The sequence below is a fragment of the Lissotriton vulgaris genome, chromosome 1_1 (assembly GCF_964263255.1).
Source record: "Lissotriton vulgaris chromosome 1_1, aLisVul1.2, whole genome shotgun sequence".
Taxonomy (NCBI): domain Eukaryota; kingdom Metazoa; phylum Chordata; class Amphibia; order Caudata; family Salamandridae; genus Lissotriton; species Lissotriton vulgaris.
In genome coordinates this window covers 507646947-507666913 of record NC_141685.1, presented here as the reverse complement: position 1 = coordinate 507666913, position 19967 = coordinate 507646947, and the positions used below count along the sequence as shown (strand labels likewise).

General features: G+C 43.7%; 1 protein-coding gene across 3 annotated transcripts in view; it reads right to left on the bottom strand.

Moving 5' to 3' along the window:
- Positions 1-220: 220 nt before the first annotated feature.
- Positions 221-19967, bottom strand: part of LHX8 (LIM homeobox 8) — a 172541-nt gene continuing 152794 nt past the window's right edge. For all 3 annotated transcript variants that reach the window (XM_086936281.1, XM_086936287.1, XM_086936283.1), the window contains one exon: positions 221-948. In XM_086936281.1, coding sequence (XP_086792407.1) covers positions 898-948 — 51 coding nt within the window. In that variant the 3' untranslated portion in view covers positions 221-897. The remainder of the gene's footprint in view (positions 949-19967) is intronic.

Below are 19967 nucleotides of genomic sequence, written 5' to 3'. Positions count from 1 at the left end.
GTTCGTAGAAAGACTGTTTCGTTGTAAAGATATTTGTGGTTTTGCCGTCTTGTTTCCCATATTAATACTCTAAGCTAAACAGAAGTAGCCGGATTACACTGAAGAAGGATTTCTTTCTTGGAATCTTCATTTAGATGGTGGTAAAATGACATTGGTTACAGCACTCTACTCACATCAGTCAGAGACAACTTCCACACAAACAGAACACAAGCATGTTGTTCAGTGGTTGCAAAAGTATTTTTGATAAAGATGTGGCACTACAGTCAAGAGGGAATTATTTAAGGATTAGGGCATCTCACTTGGTAAAGCTGGTCACGACAGCTGCATGAAATAGTGCACAGAAGGGGTCATTGGTAGCCTCAAAAACAACAGTGCATTTTTGAAGACTTCGGTTAAATACTAAATTTACTTGCCGTATATGAAATTTTATTCAGCTCACTCAAAACATTTGAATTTAATGTTGACACGTCTCTGATAAAAATCGGGAGTTGCACTGTGAGTTGCATTTAAGTCAAAATACAAATAATGCAATTTATGGCAATAATTTACAGACGTAACGGATGACATACTATAATTTCACAAAGAATTGTAAACATTGTGCACCCTTGCTAGTCATTAGTAAAAGTGCTTTTTGATGACAAATAAATTAACAAATACACAGCTAACGTTGACTATTTCCAGACAATACAAAAATGTGTACTTTTTAAACTATACAGGAGTACTTATGTAGAATTCATAAGAACGTCTTAAAGACCAACAATACATAGTAGAATGTAAAAATGGTCTTCAAAGTTTGTTAAATAAACAATATCTTCACAGATATTTTAATGCACAATAAATCTTTAAATTTGTATCCCTGCAAAAAAGAAATTTAAGTGAGACTCCTTGGCAGCTGTGTCATGGAGCGGTGTAACATAGGCTGGAGTCCAAGTGCGGTTGGTGAATGAGCTGTAAAAAAAAAAAAAAAAAAAATCACGATTGGTAAAATATTTAAATATGTTTTTCACAGTTTTACACAATTGCTTCACTGCATGTGGACTTAAAAGCTGTACAACTATTTTGCATCCCTGAATACAATTCAACTCCTATTTTGCTATTCATTTTCCTTATTTTCTCCATATGTGCAACAGTGTAATCTCCACTCCAAACACATGTGCCCCGAAATTAAAAAAATCCACTGAACTACTGCATATTTTGCTTCAAAATAGTTTCAGTTAAGAGAGGCGGTGAAGAATAGTACCGTTTCAACAAACGTTAAGGGTAGTTAAAGAATGAGAATATTGCATGGAGTGCAAAATACAATGGACGTGTTAGTGATTAAAGAGTGAGAACCAAAGTATGTGGTCTATAATAAAGGGGAAAAACACTTTCAATTTAAATATCTTTAAACTAAAAGGGGGAGGGAGGGTTGTGAAAATGCTCCCTTTGCAATTGGGAAAATAATGTTTTTCAATTACAAAAAAAACACATGCTTGAAACACAAGTAGCAAAATAAATCTTAACCCAAAAGGTGTGGAGTAGGAAAGCTGAAGAGAGCAGCACTTTATGTAAAAAAAATTGTCTCCAAAACTTTATTCTTGTCCACAATACTTATTTCAAACACACAAAAGGTGATGAAAGGAAATGACTGCAGCAAGTCTAATCACTCAGGGTAGCACTCCAACCCATCATTCTTTTGCCAACCATGCAACCTCAGTTTGGACTCCACCATATGCAAATCAGTCTTGACCCTGCTACAATACGAGCAGGCCAGACCAAACTGGCAGGACAGGTCCTTCCTGAACAAGCAACCCCAGATTCGCCCAGCTGGGCAAGGCCTTGGACTGTAGCCAAAGAGGGATCCACAAGGCCAGATACAATCTCCACGAGATGCCAATGAATTGCATTTGCTGCCAAGAAAAAGCTAGCATCAGGAGAACCCTGAACTTTCAGCTCAGCGGCAATACACCTTGGATGGATAGACATGACCGGTTTATCCCTGCCCTCAAGAGGTCTTTAGAGCCAAACATTTCTATGCCCCTAGTCTGGGTTGGTAGAAGTCCACCTACACACAGCCAAGGGTTTCAAGACCTCAGCAACAGTACTTGGGGGTCAGGACTCATTCCAGCAGGGGCCAAAAGCAGGGTCCAAGGCAGTTCCAGTTTGAAATGGTCTGCTGGGAAGTTCAATAAAGGCCTCTTGTAGCATGCTGTATCTTTGTAGCTTGAACAGGACACCAGCCTTGTGTCCCTTGGAATCCACATCTTTGTCCTGGGTACAAGAGAGCGCAGGTCCTGTCATTCAGGGCTCTTCTCAGGTCTCAGACTGTAGGTTAAGCCCTCTGCTGATTTGTCTACGGTATACTAAGGTTCTGAGGAGGGTACTGGGAATGCCACATTTATACAGGACACCAGCTTGTGTTGGGGGTGACTCCTGGCTCCTCCCTTACCAATGTGATAAATGATACCAGGGTTTACCCTGCACACTTTTGCAGCATCCTGGGTGCCCTATTGCAAGCTAGATCACAGTGCCCCTCTCTGCAAAAGAGGAGAAGGGATCCACCACCTTCGATTTAGGCAGAGCTTGTGTGCCCATCCCAGAGGTGCGGCCTGGCAAATGAGAAACACCTCCTATGTGGTCACTTCAAACCAGTTTGGGGGACAGCACCCTCCACACTGTGATTGGAGCCTAGCTGACCGGGGGTAACAATGAAAGGATCAGCGCAGGTGTCATTTGACATTTGCCTGTGACTGCCAAAATAACCATCCTGCCAGAGGAAAATAATGATCTACCCACTGCTCCAAGAGCTATATCTCTGCTCTTGGAGCAGTTTTCACACCTCATTCAGGGTATGAGCACTGAGAAGGTTTCAGTTGAAGGCTAATGTAAATTAGCCTCCAGACGCTTTAGGCAGGAAAAGGTAAGTTTCTAAAAGTACAATTTACTTAATTTCTTATTATAAATCTGATTTATTAGGGATTTATTCGGGAGTTGGACTTTTAATAAATATTTCGAAGAGCCCAAGAGTGAAACTACTAGGTGTAGAATTATTAAATCTAATATTGCGTCCCAGTGCTGGAACAGCAAGGTTTGCTACTGTGAAAATAGCTGTAGGCATTAGTCACTGTAATGTAACGGGTAACATTAAGTCTACACAGATCCTACTTTCACATACCCTGCACCTTGCCTTATTGGCTATAAAGTCTACCCTAGGGTGATTCAATATATAAATAGGAAGGTTTAGACCTATCAAAAGGGTTTATTTTGACATAATTGCTGTTTAAAAACTGCCTCAGTCATGCTACAATGGTAGGGCTTAAGCTTGATCATCACTGCCACAAGCCCTGGGATACTTTGCACCATATACTAGGGACCTTCTGGTAAGTTAAATCTGCCAGTTACAGTTATGCCAATTGAACCACATGAAAAGAGGAAAGACCAGCACTTCACCTGCCAACCAGTAGGAAAGTTCTACTTCCAGCAAAACCAGATAGGTCGACAATCTGGGGGTACATCATGCAAAGAATAGTGATTGCCTAGAACAAATCCTCATCATATGACATTATCCTGGTTTACAAAATGTGCAAGTAAAATAAATAGAAAGGAAAGAGGGTCACGATAACATTTATTTTCTTTACACTTATTTTAATACAAAAAACACATTAAGGAAAAACTAGACCACCTCTGAAGCCGATGAAACCTCAAACACGATGGATGTTTTTGGAAATAAAAAAATGCAAACCAACATCTTTTAGGGTGCACATACTATGCATGCATTATATGGAAGATAGGGGTATTAAAACAAATCTTATAGTCATATAAAATGTTACCAACATGAAAAGTTCCCATAAACTGGAAGCAATCTATTTTTCAGACTAAAGACTGAAATCAGAAAAAACATTCAGTCTCAGTAAACCATTCCAGAAATGCTGTACAAGAATGGTAATACGATGTAATAAAGGGAAAATATTAGCAAGAGCGTAAAGGAAGTAATAGCTTTTGTCACCTATTGATTTTTGTATGTAATAATTTAGCAGATTTGAGAGACAAAGAGAAGCATAAGGAATTATTTGCTAACAAAGGTGTAATATAAAAATGCAGCACCTGTTGCATGTATGTAAAAAGTTCACTACAAAAAATAAACACAAATATAATGATATATGATGCTGTATCATTAAGTTGTGGCTGACATTACTGATGTTATGTATTATTCAAAAAAGTAGGAGGTAAAGTTTATTTATTTCAAAATCATCTTCTGCTCCCATTAGTTCCAGTTCAAATGTTCCATTATTTTCTAAGGTGATTTCCCCCACTCCGATGTTTCTAGACCGCGTTGTCTTGTTTCCTCTAGATCCTCACTTTTCTTTATAAAATCGCTAAATCGCTTAATATCTGGGGACTCTAGCTCAAATCCCCTCCATGTGAACTCTTGCTGCCTACTATCCCCTCTACATCCGTTCATGAAGTATTTCTAATTGCTAGAACTTTTTTTGGGGCTATAGGTTTTTTTTCCCCAAGAGCACCACAGCATAGCTCCCCCATGTCCATTGCTGGCTCGATTGAAGTATTATTTTTTATTGGCTCCCTTTGTAAAACTTTAGTTTTTTTAATTTGCTGCACTTGTGTTTCGTCCACACACTTCCTTTTGCATTCTCTGCATTAATGTCCCTCAAAGCGATCATATCACGTAACATGGGTCCTTTTTTTCTACTTTATTATTTTTTCCACTATTTAAATGTTCTACTTTATTATGACTAATACGTCTCCTTTACCTAAACGCTGGTAACTAAATATTGGTGACCAGTGGCAGAAATTGCTGTATAAGCTTGACGGAAAAATACATCATTGGTGCTTCTGTAACCTCTTACATTTCATACTAGCTGCTACCAAGAGTGCATGATGTGCTCATAGAAGATAGTAGATATTGTACGGAGCGAGAATAGTTGTTGATGAAGACATACAAGTTCTCCCCTGTTCCTTCCAACCTGCCTAGAGTTCTCAGACCATTAACACATCCAGGTTTACTTTTTGCAGGCTATATTACTGCCAAATGTGCCTACTTCAGTTCACCAAATATATTTTAGTGAAAAGACAAATAGTGAAACCTATGTTTTTTATTGAATGTAAGCAGCACTTAAACATGATACCAGTTTGTCTGACTTATAACTATTGATGTATTTACAAGCGCACAATGCACTCAAGATATCCATGGGATGTGACAAGAGCTGTACACAACAATTTTCTTAACTGGCAAGCCCTGATCTTTGGACTGAGTAAGAGTGGTCTGCTTAATTCAGACACTCTGTTCATCACCACACCCTTTTCTGAATCGTTTTTGGCCACTATAGGTGTGGCAGGGTATACTCAGACATGAGTCCCTTTCTCACTGCACCATCAGGATTCAAGCAAGCCGGGCCGAAGACGGCTGAAATGCCAGAAACCGGTCCCCGGTAGCTTGTCTCCTTTCTGGTGAAGAATTGGCTTGGTAGTTTAGTCTGCCCTGTTCCCATGATGCACTGGGCCAGGGACAGACTGATTTGCATATAGCCAGGTTCTGAGCTGGGATGGTGCAGTGAGATAAATAACGGTGATGGATCAAGCCCTGATCTTTGGACTGAGTAAGAGTGGTCTGCTTAATTCAGACACTCTGTTCATCACCACACCCTTTTCTGAATCGTTTTATTGAATGTAAGCAGCACTTAAACATGATACCAGTTTGTCTGACTTATAACTATTGATGTATTTACAAGCGCACAATGCACTCAAGATATCCATGGGATGTGATAAGAGCTGTACACAACAATTTTCTTAACTGGCAAGGATTGCAGTAATGTGACACAGAAGCAGTCAAAATAGTGAATCCTCATTCATTGACCGAAATGTTTTAGGGTGGTTTCTGATCATGGCCTATGCTTCCTCAGATATATATTTAATTTTATTGACTTCTGGATAAAACATAACGCCTTTCATGCAGGCATCTGATTTTGAATTAAAATAATGTATTAGGGCATTTTACATCTCTGCTCGCCTTCCCTAATCTCAAATTCTTTGAGACAAATTGAGATGCCCCATGCAAACTCTCTGCTAACAGAGGCTGGAAGAAGTTACTCCAGTAAATAAAAGAAGTCAAATAATATTTCGAAGCAAATTAACATAACGTTCCATCAAATATATTACTCTGAACCCATAACGTGTAAATCTTTGATCACAGTACCATTTCATAAGAAATCATATTTTGACTTGACAATTTACAAGACCGTAACAGCTTCCACAAACTACAAATAATATCGTTCACTTGACCTAAATGAATGCAAAGCAACACCCTCGTTCACAGAGGACACAGAGGAAAGTCCAAAATTTTGAAGCACAGTTGCACCAATCAGGTCTACATTTGAATCCTCTCTGTGAAAGAGTCGCTCTCTACTGGAGGATCTTCTAAAGAATGGGTCATAAAGAAGGAGAGATGGAAAAGCCAAAAAAGAAGGGCTTTAAGCTTTGTCAAGAATAGTAGATACACCTTAAGACCTTGCGGACAGCCTTTTCTTTCTACTGGAATAGAATAAAATGATTCTTATCTGAAGCTAAACACACTCCCAGCTAACCTCCAATTTCGGTCTGCCCCAAATGCCCCAATTTCTATACTCAAGACACAGGAGTTGAGGTTCCGTGACGATTGTAAGTGGTGTTTTCGACTCGTACGAATATGGTCGAGTCTGGTATCTATGAACCGCAAATGACGAGTTTGATGGGTGTACGCAGTTTCGCTGTGCTAACCTAAACCGTTCGTCTGTTTCGTGGGTTTTTCTATCTGTACCCACGGGTTCCATCTTAGATACGGCATCCATTTTGTCTCTTGCCCTCAAGTAGCCAGCGAACGGACGTTGTCCGCTTCGCGACCCTGGGATTCCCAAGACATCCACGGAAGACACATGTACTTTTGAAATTGTCTTTATGACGAGGGGGATGATACTGTAAGGCAGATGGCCCCGCTCGAGGCTCATCTTGCCATGCCGGACTATTGTTTCAGCCGTGCATCTCATTAGGCACGTCCCTTTGATGCCTGTAGCTCGTGTTTCCTGATACCCCCCCTTTTACACCCTTTCCGATCTCTCCCACTGTATCTGCCTTCCTCTGCACCTGTTCTTGTTCCTTCTTCGATCTGTTTATTGCCGATTGGAATGTACTAATGGTGGGAAGATGGGTTTTTACAGTTGGGAACCGCCAAATGTTTCTGTGCTTATGTTCCGGACCTTGAATGTATCAAAGCAACCCCTCTCGGGGATAATTATGGGAACCGAGTTGTAAACCTTTGTGTACCATGTTAGCTTATGAGAGAAACGTGTATAAAAGGAGCGATCCACAGTAGTAATTTGAAGCAGTCTCCTCGAACTTACACTCGTTGTATTTCCTGTGACTTCTGTGTTCCCTGCAGTAAATAAACCTCGAATCTTTGACGCCGAAGGAAGTGTCCCGTGTCTCTGTCATTTGTACGCCGGAACAGGTAACCCACGAAGGTTTCAGGTGTTGTCCCCTGGCACCGCTGGGTCTTAAATAACCCAGTCCTTCAGTTGGCGCCCAACGTAGGGCGGCATCAGTGGCCCGACGATCGTGAGGAACTTCGTGTGAAATCTCCGAGGGAAGGTGCACTCCGCTTCATCGATCCTGTTGTCGAAACAAGTGGCCCGAAGACTTTTCCCGCGAAGATTCCCGCCTCCTGACGGCTGCGACGGACTGCTGCCCTGACTGTAGACCTGTTTTGGCGCCTGCCGTAGACCTTGGTACAGCGAGACGATTGACGGGCCTTCCTGGTGACGCCATCGATCTTTCAGTTAAGTATTTGTGGGTCGCTCCCAGAGTCCTTAGTTGTGGTTCTTAGTTGTTGCATGGTTCCATTGCATTTGTGGTTCTTAGTACTTGGTTCTTTGTTGTGTTATTTGACATCTGCAGTTGCCAAAAACCGAGGGTTTTTGCTCTTTGCTGGGACTTGGTAAATCCCGTAACCCTTGACGTTTGTGAAACTCGGCTAGTGTGCAAGATGCCTGGTCGTAGTACTTTGCTCAGTTGTTTCAGACGATGTGGTGCGGATTCCCGACTGGAGGACTCGTGTCCGATACCTCCGGTTGGAACTCCAACTTATGAACTTTACAGTAAGCACGGGTTAGGTCCGATCACCTTTAATGAATATTGGATTCGTTATACTAAAAAAAGACAGTGTCCTTAGTTGGCCACCTCACGGTAGTTTTGAGACCCCCATTTTAGATAACCTCGAGGCTAAATTGTTTAAGAAAAAGTCAAGGCCGGCCATGTTTGATGCCTTTCGGTTGTGGCGTAAAGAAGCCCGACAGAAAGAGATCAGACAGACTAAACGCAATCAGAGAGATGGTGTTGCTACCATTGTAAAGAAAGCAGAGCAGTTTCAGCGTGATAAGGAGGAAAAGGAAAAGGAAGTTTTTGATAGGCTTCAGCGTATGTCTATAGATAAATGTTATCCCGCTTTACCAACGGAGTCGGATAAAAAGGAAGAATTAGTTGAGGATCCCTTAATGTCTTATCTTATGAAATCACCACCTCCGTACGTACAGGGTACCACGGCTCCTGTGGTTCCTCCTGTCCCTGCTCCTGTCCCTGCTCCTATACCTGCTCCTCTACCTGTTCTTCCGACTGTTCCTGCTCCCTTGCCTATTGCTGTTCCTACTGCTCCTCCGCTTATGCTTCCACATACTCCTGCTCCCGCTACTGCTCCTGTTCTACTTACGCCTACTGCTTCTTCGGTTTCTACTCCTTCTCTTGTTTCTACTCTATCGTATACTTCTCCAACTACTAGACGTCGTACTCCTTCTGTTGCTGCTAGCTTCTTTAATTCTCTTGGACCTATTCTCGAGTCCGCTGGTTCGGACGGTCCTCAAAGGCGTAGCCAACTTCCCGGTAATAGGGAACGTGCTGCGTTGTATAATATGGCGATGGGGTGGATGACGCACCCGTTTAGAAATCCTCCACGTACTGTGCTTGATACGTTTTGTCAATTCAATATACCGACACAAAGATTTGTCTTCGAAGAAATGTGTAAAGTTCTGCGTGACCAAATATCGGCTGATGCATCGGAAGATGTATTAACCGCTTTGACTAATCTACAGCTTCAGTTTTCGAGCGGAATGATAGTGGATACTAATGTTAGACGCGCTGTTGAGAAATTGTTATCCCTTCGTCCCTCTCCGATACCTCAAGCATTGTTTGTTGAGGATGTTGAGAGACAGTCAGATCCGTCTGGTCAGTTTCCCATGCGTGAAGTTCTACCAGTGTGGATGCCAGGCGATCCTAATGCTAACCCCATTATTCCACCGTACTTCCAGAGAGTATGGATACATCTCCCATGGAAACGATCGGAAGTGTTACAGGTGAAGCAATCTTTGCCTGACCCTCGCAAAAATCCTGCAGGGTACTTTAAAGAATTGTCGCAGCTCGTAGACGCTACGATAATGAATCTAGCCGATATCGATATGCTGTTTGGCAATGTCGTCCCTCAACCGGTATGGGCTAAGATTCGTCAGGAAAACCATGCCAACGAATTAGGTGGTGATTGGGCTGCCATTGTAGCGGCGGATGGGTTGCAAACTGGTGGTGCTAAACCCGAACAGTTGATTGTTGATCTCCCTCAAAGAATAATTACACTAATGAAAACGCTTATGCCAGCTATGAGGGTGAATTGGGACAAATTGTCAGCTTGTAAACAGAAGAAGGACGAGAGTGTCTCTGATTTCTTTACGAGATTTGAGGAGGCATTCATCGACCATAGTGGTCAGGATATGGGCACTGAGGGTGGTCAACGGTTGTTTGTGGATAAATTTGTTTCAAACTTATTGCCCGACTTGAGCAATAAATTAAAAAATTCTGAGAGTGCGTGGGCCGTCTCTACATCTGCTCAAATATTGGCTACGGCACAATATTATGAGAATAGGGAGAAAGAAGAGAACGATCGTGCTGATAAAAAGACGAAAGAACTTAAAACTAAAGTGTTGTTGCAGCAAGCGTATCCTCCGCGCTCGAATCAGAATGATTCGCAACAACGTAATCGATCGCAGCCGCAATCTAATAGGTCGCAATCGCGAAATGACTCCTCTTCACAGAGATCATCATTAGGGTACAACCAGTGTGCCTATTGTAGACAAGAGGGTCACTTAAAATTCCATTGTCCTGCTTTAAATGAGCGTAATAGTGGTAACACATCTAGAGGAGGTCGTGGTGGTTCTCAGCAGACATCACGTGGTAGAGGTCGAGGTGCTCCCAATGATCGTTCAGACAATTCATCAAATTCTAACAATTGTTTTGATCAACGTGGATCTTCGCAAGGTCGATCTGCGCAGTACAATGCAGATGATTATTACGTCGATCAGGGAACTGACAACAGTAATTACTAGGACAGCCATAGACAAGGAGAGGGAGTGGTATCAGTTCCGGTTGATCAGAGAGGGCCTTACGTCGCAGTTGCTACATCGGGCGTCGTTGAGCCTTTTCTGTTGGACACTGGTGCAGCAAAAAATTCCATCATGCATTCGAAACTCCCTGGCGCACCTTTGTCTGGCTTAACAAATGTTTCCGTTGGATTCTCTGGCGCCCCTGTTAGCAATCCGGTTTCGTGCCCATTGCCACTCACAATTGGGCCACGTAAGCTTGAGGCTCCGCTGATTTTGACTACTGGATGTGGTGAAAATCTCTTGGGCCTGGATTTGCTAAAACGTCTGTATGCGACTTTGTATTGTTCTCCTGCGGGAGTAAAGCTTACATTAGGCGAGAGGGTTGTCTCTCCTATGTACTTGTCTCTCGATAAGCTTCCACCGGAATTGAGTTCTCTTCCTGCATCTTTGTGGGCAACAGGTCCCAATGACGTGGGCCTGCTCGACATCTCCCCTTATGTTGTTCACGTGAAATCTAATGTGCGTTTGCCACGTATTCCCCAGTATCGTATCTCTCTTGATGGTGAGCGAGCGCTGTTAGCGATCATCTATGATCTGATCGAGAAAGATGTTATTGAAGAAACTCGGGGAAACGTGTGCAACAGTCCTGTACTGCCCATTCTAAAACGTACTGATCCTTCTAAACCACCTGTTTATCGTTTTGTTATCGATTTACGGGAGGTCAATAAAATTGTGATTCCTCAGTTCCCTGTTGTGCCTGACATCACGGCGCTACTGACTGATTCCAGCTTCTGCATCATGGTTCTCAGTGATCGATCTGAAGAATGCTTTCTTTAGCATTCCGATTGCCGAAGAAAGCAGAGACCTCTTCGGTTTCTCTCTTGGTGGTCGCAGCTTCCGGTTTAAACGCGCTCCTCAGGGCTACTGTGAAAGTCCATCTATTTACAGTCAAGCCTTGAAGGGTCAACTGGATGCGTTTGTGTTGCCGGCTGGTGCGGCTTTAATCCAATACGTCGATGACCTATTGGTGGCTGCCGATACTCAGGACATTTGCAAAATTGCCACTATATCGTTGTTGCAGCATCTCTGTGACTTGCATCACAAGGTGTCTCCTTCTAAACTTCAATATTGTTGTCAAGAAGTAACCTATCTAGGTCACTTATTGTCAAAGGAGGGGAGAAGGTTGACCCCAGAAAGAATTGCAGCAATTGCGCGCATATCTGTGCCAAAAACCCAAAGAGATGTGCGTGCCTTTTTAGGTATCACGTCGTACTGCAGGCAATGGATTCCAAATTTCTCATTGCTAGTGAAACCATTGGTGGCTCTTACGTGCAAGGATGTTTCAACTCCTTTACCATGGACGGAAGAATGTCAGAAAAGTTTTTCTGAATTGCGTGACGCATTGTGTTCGGCTCCTGTGTTAGGTACTCCTGACTATAGTAAGCCGTTTACACTATACGTTCACGAGAGGGAAGGTTGTGCTTTGAGTGTCTTAACGCAACCTTTTGGTGGTAAGCAACGTCCATGTGCATATTTTTCCTCGACCTTGGACCCGGTAGCTAGAGCATTGCCGAGTTGTTTGAGAGCAACAGCGGCAGCTGCGGTCTCCATCCGACAATCAGCAGGATTGGTCATGGATAATATGCTTACGGTGATGGTTCCGCATGCAGTCGACACTCTTGAATCGTACGAAAACTCAGCACTTGACGAGTGCGAGGTTGTCTGGGTACGAGTTGACACTGTTGGCAAGTCATATTCAGATAAAACGTTGCAATGTTCTGAACCCGGCGACTTTGTTACCAATTAGCACAGAGTCAGATAAAATAGCAGCCCATGACTGCTATTTGAGAACAGAAGAGGAAACAAAAGGTCGAGTGGACCTTAAAAACACTCCTTTGGAAGATCCCGATGGGACTTTGTATGTGGATGGTTCATGTTTTAAATTGCCGAATGGTGATGTGACTACTGCGTATGCTGTTGTAACTTTGAATACTGTCGTGGAGGCTGCAAGATTGAATCAGAACTCTGCCCAGGCTGCAGAGCTGATCGCTCTAACTAGAGCGTGTGTGTTAGCGAAAGGGAAACGTGTGAATGTGTTTACCGACAGCCAATATGCATTTGGCGTCGCCCATAGCTTTGGACGGTTGTGGAGAGAGAGAGGTTTTATGACGTCGCATGGCACGAAGATTCAGCATGGACAGCTTGTGAATGATCTTTTGGATGCACTTACGTTGCCTAAGCAGGTAGCGATTGTTAAATGTAGTGCGCATCGTAAGGTGACAGATGATGTTGGTCGTGGTAATGCATTTGCGGATGAGACTGCTAAGGAGACTGCCCGGAACCTTAGCACTCGAATGTATGTGGTGAGTTCGGTTAGGTGGCCTGCAGAGACTAGTATGTGTGAGGACACTATCGAGAGTGTGAAAGCAATTCAAAATGAGGCCACCGAGACTGAGAAGACGAAGTGGAAAGAAAGTACGGGGAAGTTGGATGCGAATGGTTGTTGGATTGATTTGTCGGAACATAAGAGATGGATGTTGCCGGATGCGTATGTGCTGGCTGTTGTGACAATGGCACATGGGTTAGCACATATTAGCGTGAAAGGTATTTGCAAGTTGCTGTCCCCTGTGTGGAAGAATGATGGTATCACGAAATGTGCTGAACGCTTGGTTAAGAATTGTATGGTATGTATGTTGTACAATCCTGGTAAGGGAACTCCAACACCTTCTGGTAGTTTTGCTCCCCCTTCATGTCCCTTTGAGGTGATTCAATTAGACTTCATCCATATGGAGCGATACAATAACCTGAAGTACGTTTTAGTTGTGGTTTGCGCATTCTCCCGATGGATTGAAGCCTATCCTCTCAAAGACAACACTGCTTTGTCAACTGCGAAAATCCTACTGAAGGAATACTTTCCTCGGTATGGAATGCCTCGGATTGTATGGTCTGATAACGGAAGTGAGTTTGTGGGGAGTGTGATGAAGAGTGTGTGTAAGGGCCTTGGAATTAATCAAAAATTCCATAGCGCCAATCATCCCCAGTCAGCTGGTTTGGTTGAAGGGTATAACGGCACCCTTAAACTAAAGCTAGCGAAGATTCAGGCTACGACTGGTCTTTCGTGGCCTGACGCTTTACCCTTAGCTTTACTGTCAACAAGGGCAACCGTACACTCCCGAGTAGGGCTCAGTCCCTATGAAATAGTGTTCGGTCGTCCTGCGAATGTTTGGGGGGTCCCTAGACCGGGTGTGTTCTGTAATCTTGAGTACCCAATGTTGATTGATTATCTTCATGATCTGACTGCTAAACTAAGGTTAATTCACCAACAGGTTTACGAAGTATTGCCGACGCAGACGGAGGGTCCAGGCCACCAGCTCCAGCGCGGAGACTGGGTGGTAACGCGTAACTTTGCCCGTAAGAAGACTTTGGAACCCCGCTTCACTGGACCCTACCAGGTCCTCCTTGCCACGAGAACTGCCGTTCGTCTAGAGGGCCGGAAAAATTGGGTGCATGCCACCCATACGAAGAAAGTTCCTATACCGTTACCGGCAGACTCGTGGGTGAGGAGGGGCATTGCTTCAGCTGAATCCAAAGGTTTGCCGGCTTTTGTACCTTTTAGCGACGCACAACCTGTCGGAGAATCCTCAAGGCAGCAGAAAGACACTGTTGAACATTTGTCACCAAAAGACTCAAGACCAGAACATTCGGCTGATCAACAGAATTCTGTTCCCTCAACGGATCCTTTGTTTGATGAACAGACACGTCCTGGGAAAACTCGATACTTTTTGCGATCCAGCACTAAGGACAAATAAAAAGATTTCGTTCTGCCCCTTGACAATTGCATTTCCCGTTTTCCCACGATCAGTCTGAACACCCGAATTATTGTAATTATTTTTGCATATATAGAGTTTTGTTCCATATGTATTTTTGCTTCCACAGCTGAGAGACATTTTGCATATACATTGTAAATAAAGGCCGTAGGGCCGTGCGTGTATTTCCTTCTGGTTAGTAGGTCTTGACGCTAGGTTAAAGACCGTCGGTTCCTGGGAACTCCTAGGTATTGACCACTGCTACACAGAACGAAGTGCGTCAAGAAACGTTGCGGACGGTCATAGGGGATGGCGTTTTCGAAGCTGATGGACTTGGAAGAAGCTCAGGCGCAAAGATTCAAACTGCAACAACTTATTCGTACCAAATGTTTTATGTTTCAAATGTTCGTATTGCTCTTGACTGCTTCTGCACTATTGGCGGGTGGGGTGTATTATATGATGTCGTACTTCTTACCTTCTGCCATACCTACTCCTACTTCTGACCCTAAACTTACCTCCACTGCATCCCCTCATTCTTTCCATATCTTACCCGAACACGAACAGGCTAGACGTGCAGAATTCCGTAATAATTCCTTTATTCAGCTCCTTCATCAGCACCAGTTAGTGGTTAATACTACTAATTGTTGGATTTGTGGGCTGATGCCACATACCACGGATAAGGGAATTCCATATCTGGTCTTACCGTATAGTTCCCAGGGTTCAGCTCGAGCATTTCAAACAATGTTTCGAAGCGCACTAGATTCTTACCCCAGTCGAGAGCCACGTTCTCCCTACTTTGGCCCTGGCTCGTATCATAAGCCTTTGTCTATAGCGATAGAAGATCTAGATAGAGATATCTATGAGCCGTCGCTCATCCCAGAGGAAGAGGTACAAGCCTATAGGGTCCTGAGTAAGGTCGAGTATAGTGCGCTCACGAGTGAAAAACAGCTTAAAAGCTCGCCTCCAATATGGGTCGTACCCCACATTGGTAATTTTTGTCTAATGGGTCGTGGCCGAAGATCGAAAGCTCGACTTGGTGAGAGTGCTTGCACTGAGAATTACATTCTACCGATGGTCTCGTCCCCTGTGTTCCTGGCTGCCAAGGGTACATACTTTGTCTGCCATGATCGTGCGTATGCATGGTTGCCCTCCGACTTTGTGGGCTCATGTTTTATCGCAAATCTGTTGCCTCCGACGTTCACTGTAGACGCAGACTATCACAAAACTAGAATTGTGAGAGGCGTAATTAGCGAAGAGGACACTGCCGGTCAAGAGGCAGGAGACTTTTTCAAGGGTTTCCTACCGTTTTGGGGGCCTATGGTTAATAGTAAGAACCTGAGACAGTTGACTCGAGTGGTGGAATCGACAGCTAATATTACTGCCAGTGCCCTTGGTAATATCACCACAGAACTTCAGGCGGATAGGCTTATGACGTTACAAAACCGTATGGTTTTAGACGTGATCTTAGCAGATCGAGGTGGGGTATGTAAGGTGATCCATTCGAGCTGCTGTATTTTCATTCCAGATAACGCTCCGACCGTCTATCAAGCCATCTCAAAGTTGCATAAGATCTCTGAATCCATACACGTGGATGTAGGGGATTGGACGCTACTTGGGTGGTTTTGGGGCCTGATGTCGACTTGGGGTTGGAAGATTCTGATGATTATCGGAGTTGTTGTGGCGTTCCTGTTCACGTGTTGCCTTTGTGTGCAGTGTGGTCCTGCCTTATGTGGCCTCTGTGCTACGACGTGTATAGGACAGCCGCCTGTTACCAAAGGAGCACGGTTGGACAGAGCTATGTTACAGCAACATCTAGATGGTCTGATGAATATCGAGTATGATTCCGACTAGTGCTTGCCTACATGAGGGCAAAAGGAGCGTCTGAGGTTCCGTGACGATTGCAAGTGGTGTTTTCGACTCGTAAGAATATGGTCGAGTCTGGTATCTATGAACCGCAAATGACGAGTTTGATGGGTGTACGCAGTTTCGCTGTGCTAACCTAAATCGTTCGTCTGTTTCGTGGGTTTTTCTATCTGTACCCACGGGTTCCATCTTAGATACAACATCCATTTTGTCTCTTGCCCTCAAGTAGCCAGCGAACGGACGTTGTCCGCTTCGCGACCCTGGGATTCCCAAGACATCCACGGAAGACACATGTACTTTTGAAATTGTCTTTATGACGAGGGGGATGATACTGTAAGGCAGATGGCCCCGCTCGAGGCTCATCTTGCCATGCCGGACTATTGTTTCAGCCGTGCATCTCATTAGGCACGTCCCTTTGATGCCTGTAGCTCGTGTTTCCTGATACCCCCCCTTTTACACCCTTTCCGATCTCTCCCACTGTATCTGCCTTCCTCTGCACCTGTTCTTGTTCCTTCTTCGATCTGTTTATTGCCGATTGGAATGTACTAATGGTGGGAAGATGGGTTTTTACAGTTGGGAACCGCCAAATGTTTCTGTGCTTATGTTCCGGACCTTGAATGTATCAAAGCAACCCCTCTCGGGGATAATTATGGGAACCGAGTTGTAAACCTTTGTGTACCATGTTAGCTTATGAGAGAAACGTGTATAAAAGGAGCGATCCACAGTAGTAATTTGAAGCAGTCTCCTCGAACTTACACTCGTTGTATTTCCTGTGACTTCTGTGTTCCCTGCAGTAAATAAACCTCGAATCTTTGACGCCGAAGGAAGTGTCCCGTGTCTCTGTCATTTGTACGCCGGAACAGGTAACCCACGAAGGTTTCAGGTGTTGTCCCCTGGCACCGCTGGGTCTTAAATAACCCAGTCCTTCAGAGTGTAGAGGCACTTGAAGCACCCTATAAACGCTGCCCCTTCCCCCACCCACCCAACACACACACAGAAAAGAACTAATCTCAGGACACACCAATTTTATGCTACTTAAAAAGTAGCACAAGACTGCTGATGGACATCCAGAAAAGATTTTTTATATGGTAAAGTCCAGGTGTAGCTTTCAAGATTCCGCACTCACCACTATTACATAATTAGTCTTCTTCATTTTTGTGAACCATTTATTAGCACATTGTCTATTGGAGCTTTGAGACAAGTACCATTATCCAATAAAATGGTGCTTAGTTTTTTTTAATTCTGAATAAAAATAGAGTTGGGGCAGGCGGGTCTCACACCTGTGATCTGCAGAAACCAGTCTTGTAAGCAATTGGGTTAATAGTTGTTCAGGTTGGGAGTCATTCACAGGTAATAGGGCCACAATTGTTTTATTACTGGGACTCAAGTACCCCGTTTTGGCACTTGACGCTCTCAAGGTAGCATAGCAGAACAGTCAAAAGCCTTTTCCGGTGAGATGCTGCGAGTTAGCATTCATAATTTACTGGCACGTAACAATATTGATATGATTGTACAGTCAATGCTTTTTCTTACAAAAGGGAAATGTGCTTTTTTTTTACTCGTACACCTAAATGCTGTCCATTAAATTGCAAATATGTATATCAGGTAGATGGAAATACCTTTGGTGACACCCTCATGACATATTACCCCCTTTGCCCCCCAAGGACCCCTTAGACCAGATGTAACATCATAATATAGTGAGGCATCATTACGTACAAGGCAGGCCAGTTGGCTTTGTCAAGGAAGGGGTCTGGACATCAATATATACAAAGTAGGCCTACTGACTGTCAGTGTCACCACATTAATAATAATAAACTAAATGTTATACAGTACCAATATACCACCATTAAATCGAATAGCACTGTTCATATGCAACCATTATAAATATAAGCATTGAGGGATTCTTATATTTAAAGCCGGGTTCCAAAGATGGGGTTCCAAAAGGCACAGATTATAGTTGTGTGGCTCCCTCTAGTCGTCTGGGTTCTGGAAACCTGCTCTGCCCACACAAGCCCTAAATAGGCTTTTCTTTGTTGCACCAGACCCCAGAGAGATGGGGCCCGGAAGTAGTAGGTATTCAGGGGTTGGAACCCTATACATGCCTCCTCCCACAGGAAATAAAATAAAGATGCTGGCACCTGGCCCACCCTAGGTGAATAATAGCAGAAATTGTCAGAGGGCATTACACTTTTTTCTTTTGGACTGTTAAAATGGGCAAACATGTAAAACAGTACATCTCGCCCCCGGGGGAACATTCTTTTAATTTTGGCCTCGTTTTGATCTTGGGGATACGCTCTGGTAGCCTGTAGCATTGTCAGCATTTTTTAAGTGGGGTGGAAGGTTCTAGATGCCAGGCACCCAGTGGCCAATCTTGGGATGCCACATCATACCTTCACCTTGGTTCCAACACTCCTGCACAGCATTCTAGGACAATCCAAAATGGCTCTATCAAGTTTTCTTTTGCAAGAGCTCATTTGAGGGCCTTCACTCCACCCCTAGCGGACATCACAGCTTCCAACCAAAAATTCAGAGGGGAGCCCCTCCTGGGTCTGACATCTTGCAGGACTGTGTAGGCCTAAGTGGAATAAAACTGCACTTTAGGGCAGTTTTTGCCTATATGCATCATACAGTGAAAACAGAGAACTTATCTTGTATTTATAGCTTCTGGGAATTTTTAAAGTAATACAAAGGGAAAGTGCTGTTAAAGGAGGTGTGCTTAGGGTGAGAAAGTAGACCGGACTAAGTGAAAATTGTGTCCAACACTAGAAAGTGTACAGGACAAATCTGGCACCTCCCCACCTCCTCCTGAGAAACATTCCTGGAACTGGAAAGGTACACTTCAAGAAGGCAGCCTTGCTAGATGGAAAGAACTTGAGCACCTCTGGCTAATGCTAGCACCCACAGAGTATAACTACTTTGTAAGAGTCCGGTGGTTGACTTTTTAGCCTGCTCCAGGGACTTGAAAGGAAAAAAAGACTCATAACTTCAAATAGGCCCAGCTTACCACTGAGGAGAGCCGCCCTGGCTAAAGGCAAACTTGGTGCCTGGAAGTATGAATTGAGAGATGAGGAGGAACATTTTTAGCAGCTGGAGAAAAGAGGATTGAGGAAAGGTGCCAAGTTTGCCCATGGAGGTCACACCCAAGAAGGGTAAGAAAACTCTGTTCCTCCTGCTAAGTGCTTTTTGCCACACTAAAAGATTTAGCTGGACCTTACAGAAATGTATCCAGACTCAAGGAGCCTTGCACAGCTACAGCTTCCAGCTATGCTTGCTGAAAGATTTTGACAACCAATAATATGACCCAAAGTCTGAAGTTAAAACATTGGCCCAAGCAAGAAGGCAAATTTAGACCCTCAGTTAAGCAACCTCAACAGGTAGGAAGGGCAGGCTCTTCCCAGTCTGAGCTTTTGGTTTAAAAACAAATGGCTTTAACAGGACTTCTAATGACTGTTTTTGGCGTTAGATTTGTATAATGCCTCACCTCACTGGAAGACTTGGATCTTCATCACAGTCTAAGTCAGAAGTTACAAACGTTGACCAAGATGACCGGTTTGTGTTTCAGACATCGTCTCCATCACAGTAAGCCTGAACTCAACCTTTGGTATCAGTCATTAAAAAACTAATCTCTTTAAAGGCCTTTTAAGTTTTCTAGGTGCTCTTATCCTTAAAACTTTAAAAATGGAATGAAATACTCTTTCTAAATTGGTTTGTGATTTTTATTTTTTTGATTTGACTTTGAAAATCTTAGAACTTCTTGAGCTGACCATGAATTTCTCTGGGGAATTGCCTGCTGTTTGTACCATAGCTACCAGGGACTGAGCAGAGCTTCTGTGAGACTGGTCTTGGGATGTGAACAGACGGGCTATATCAAATTTGTTATGATTCCCACTTCCCAAATTAAGAGCCA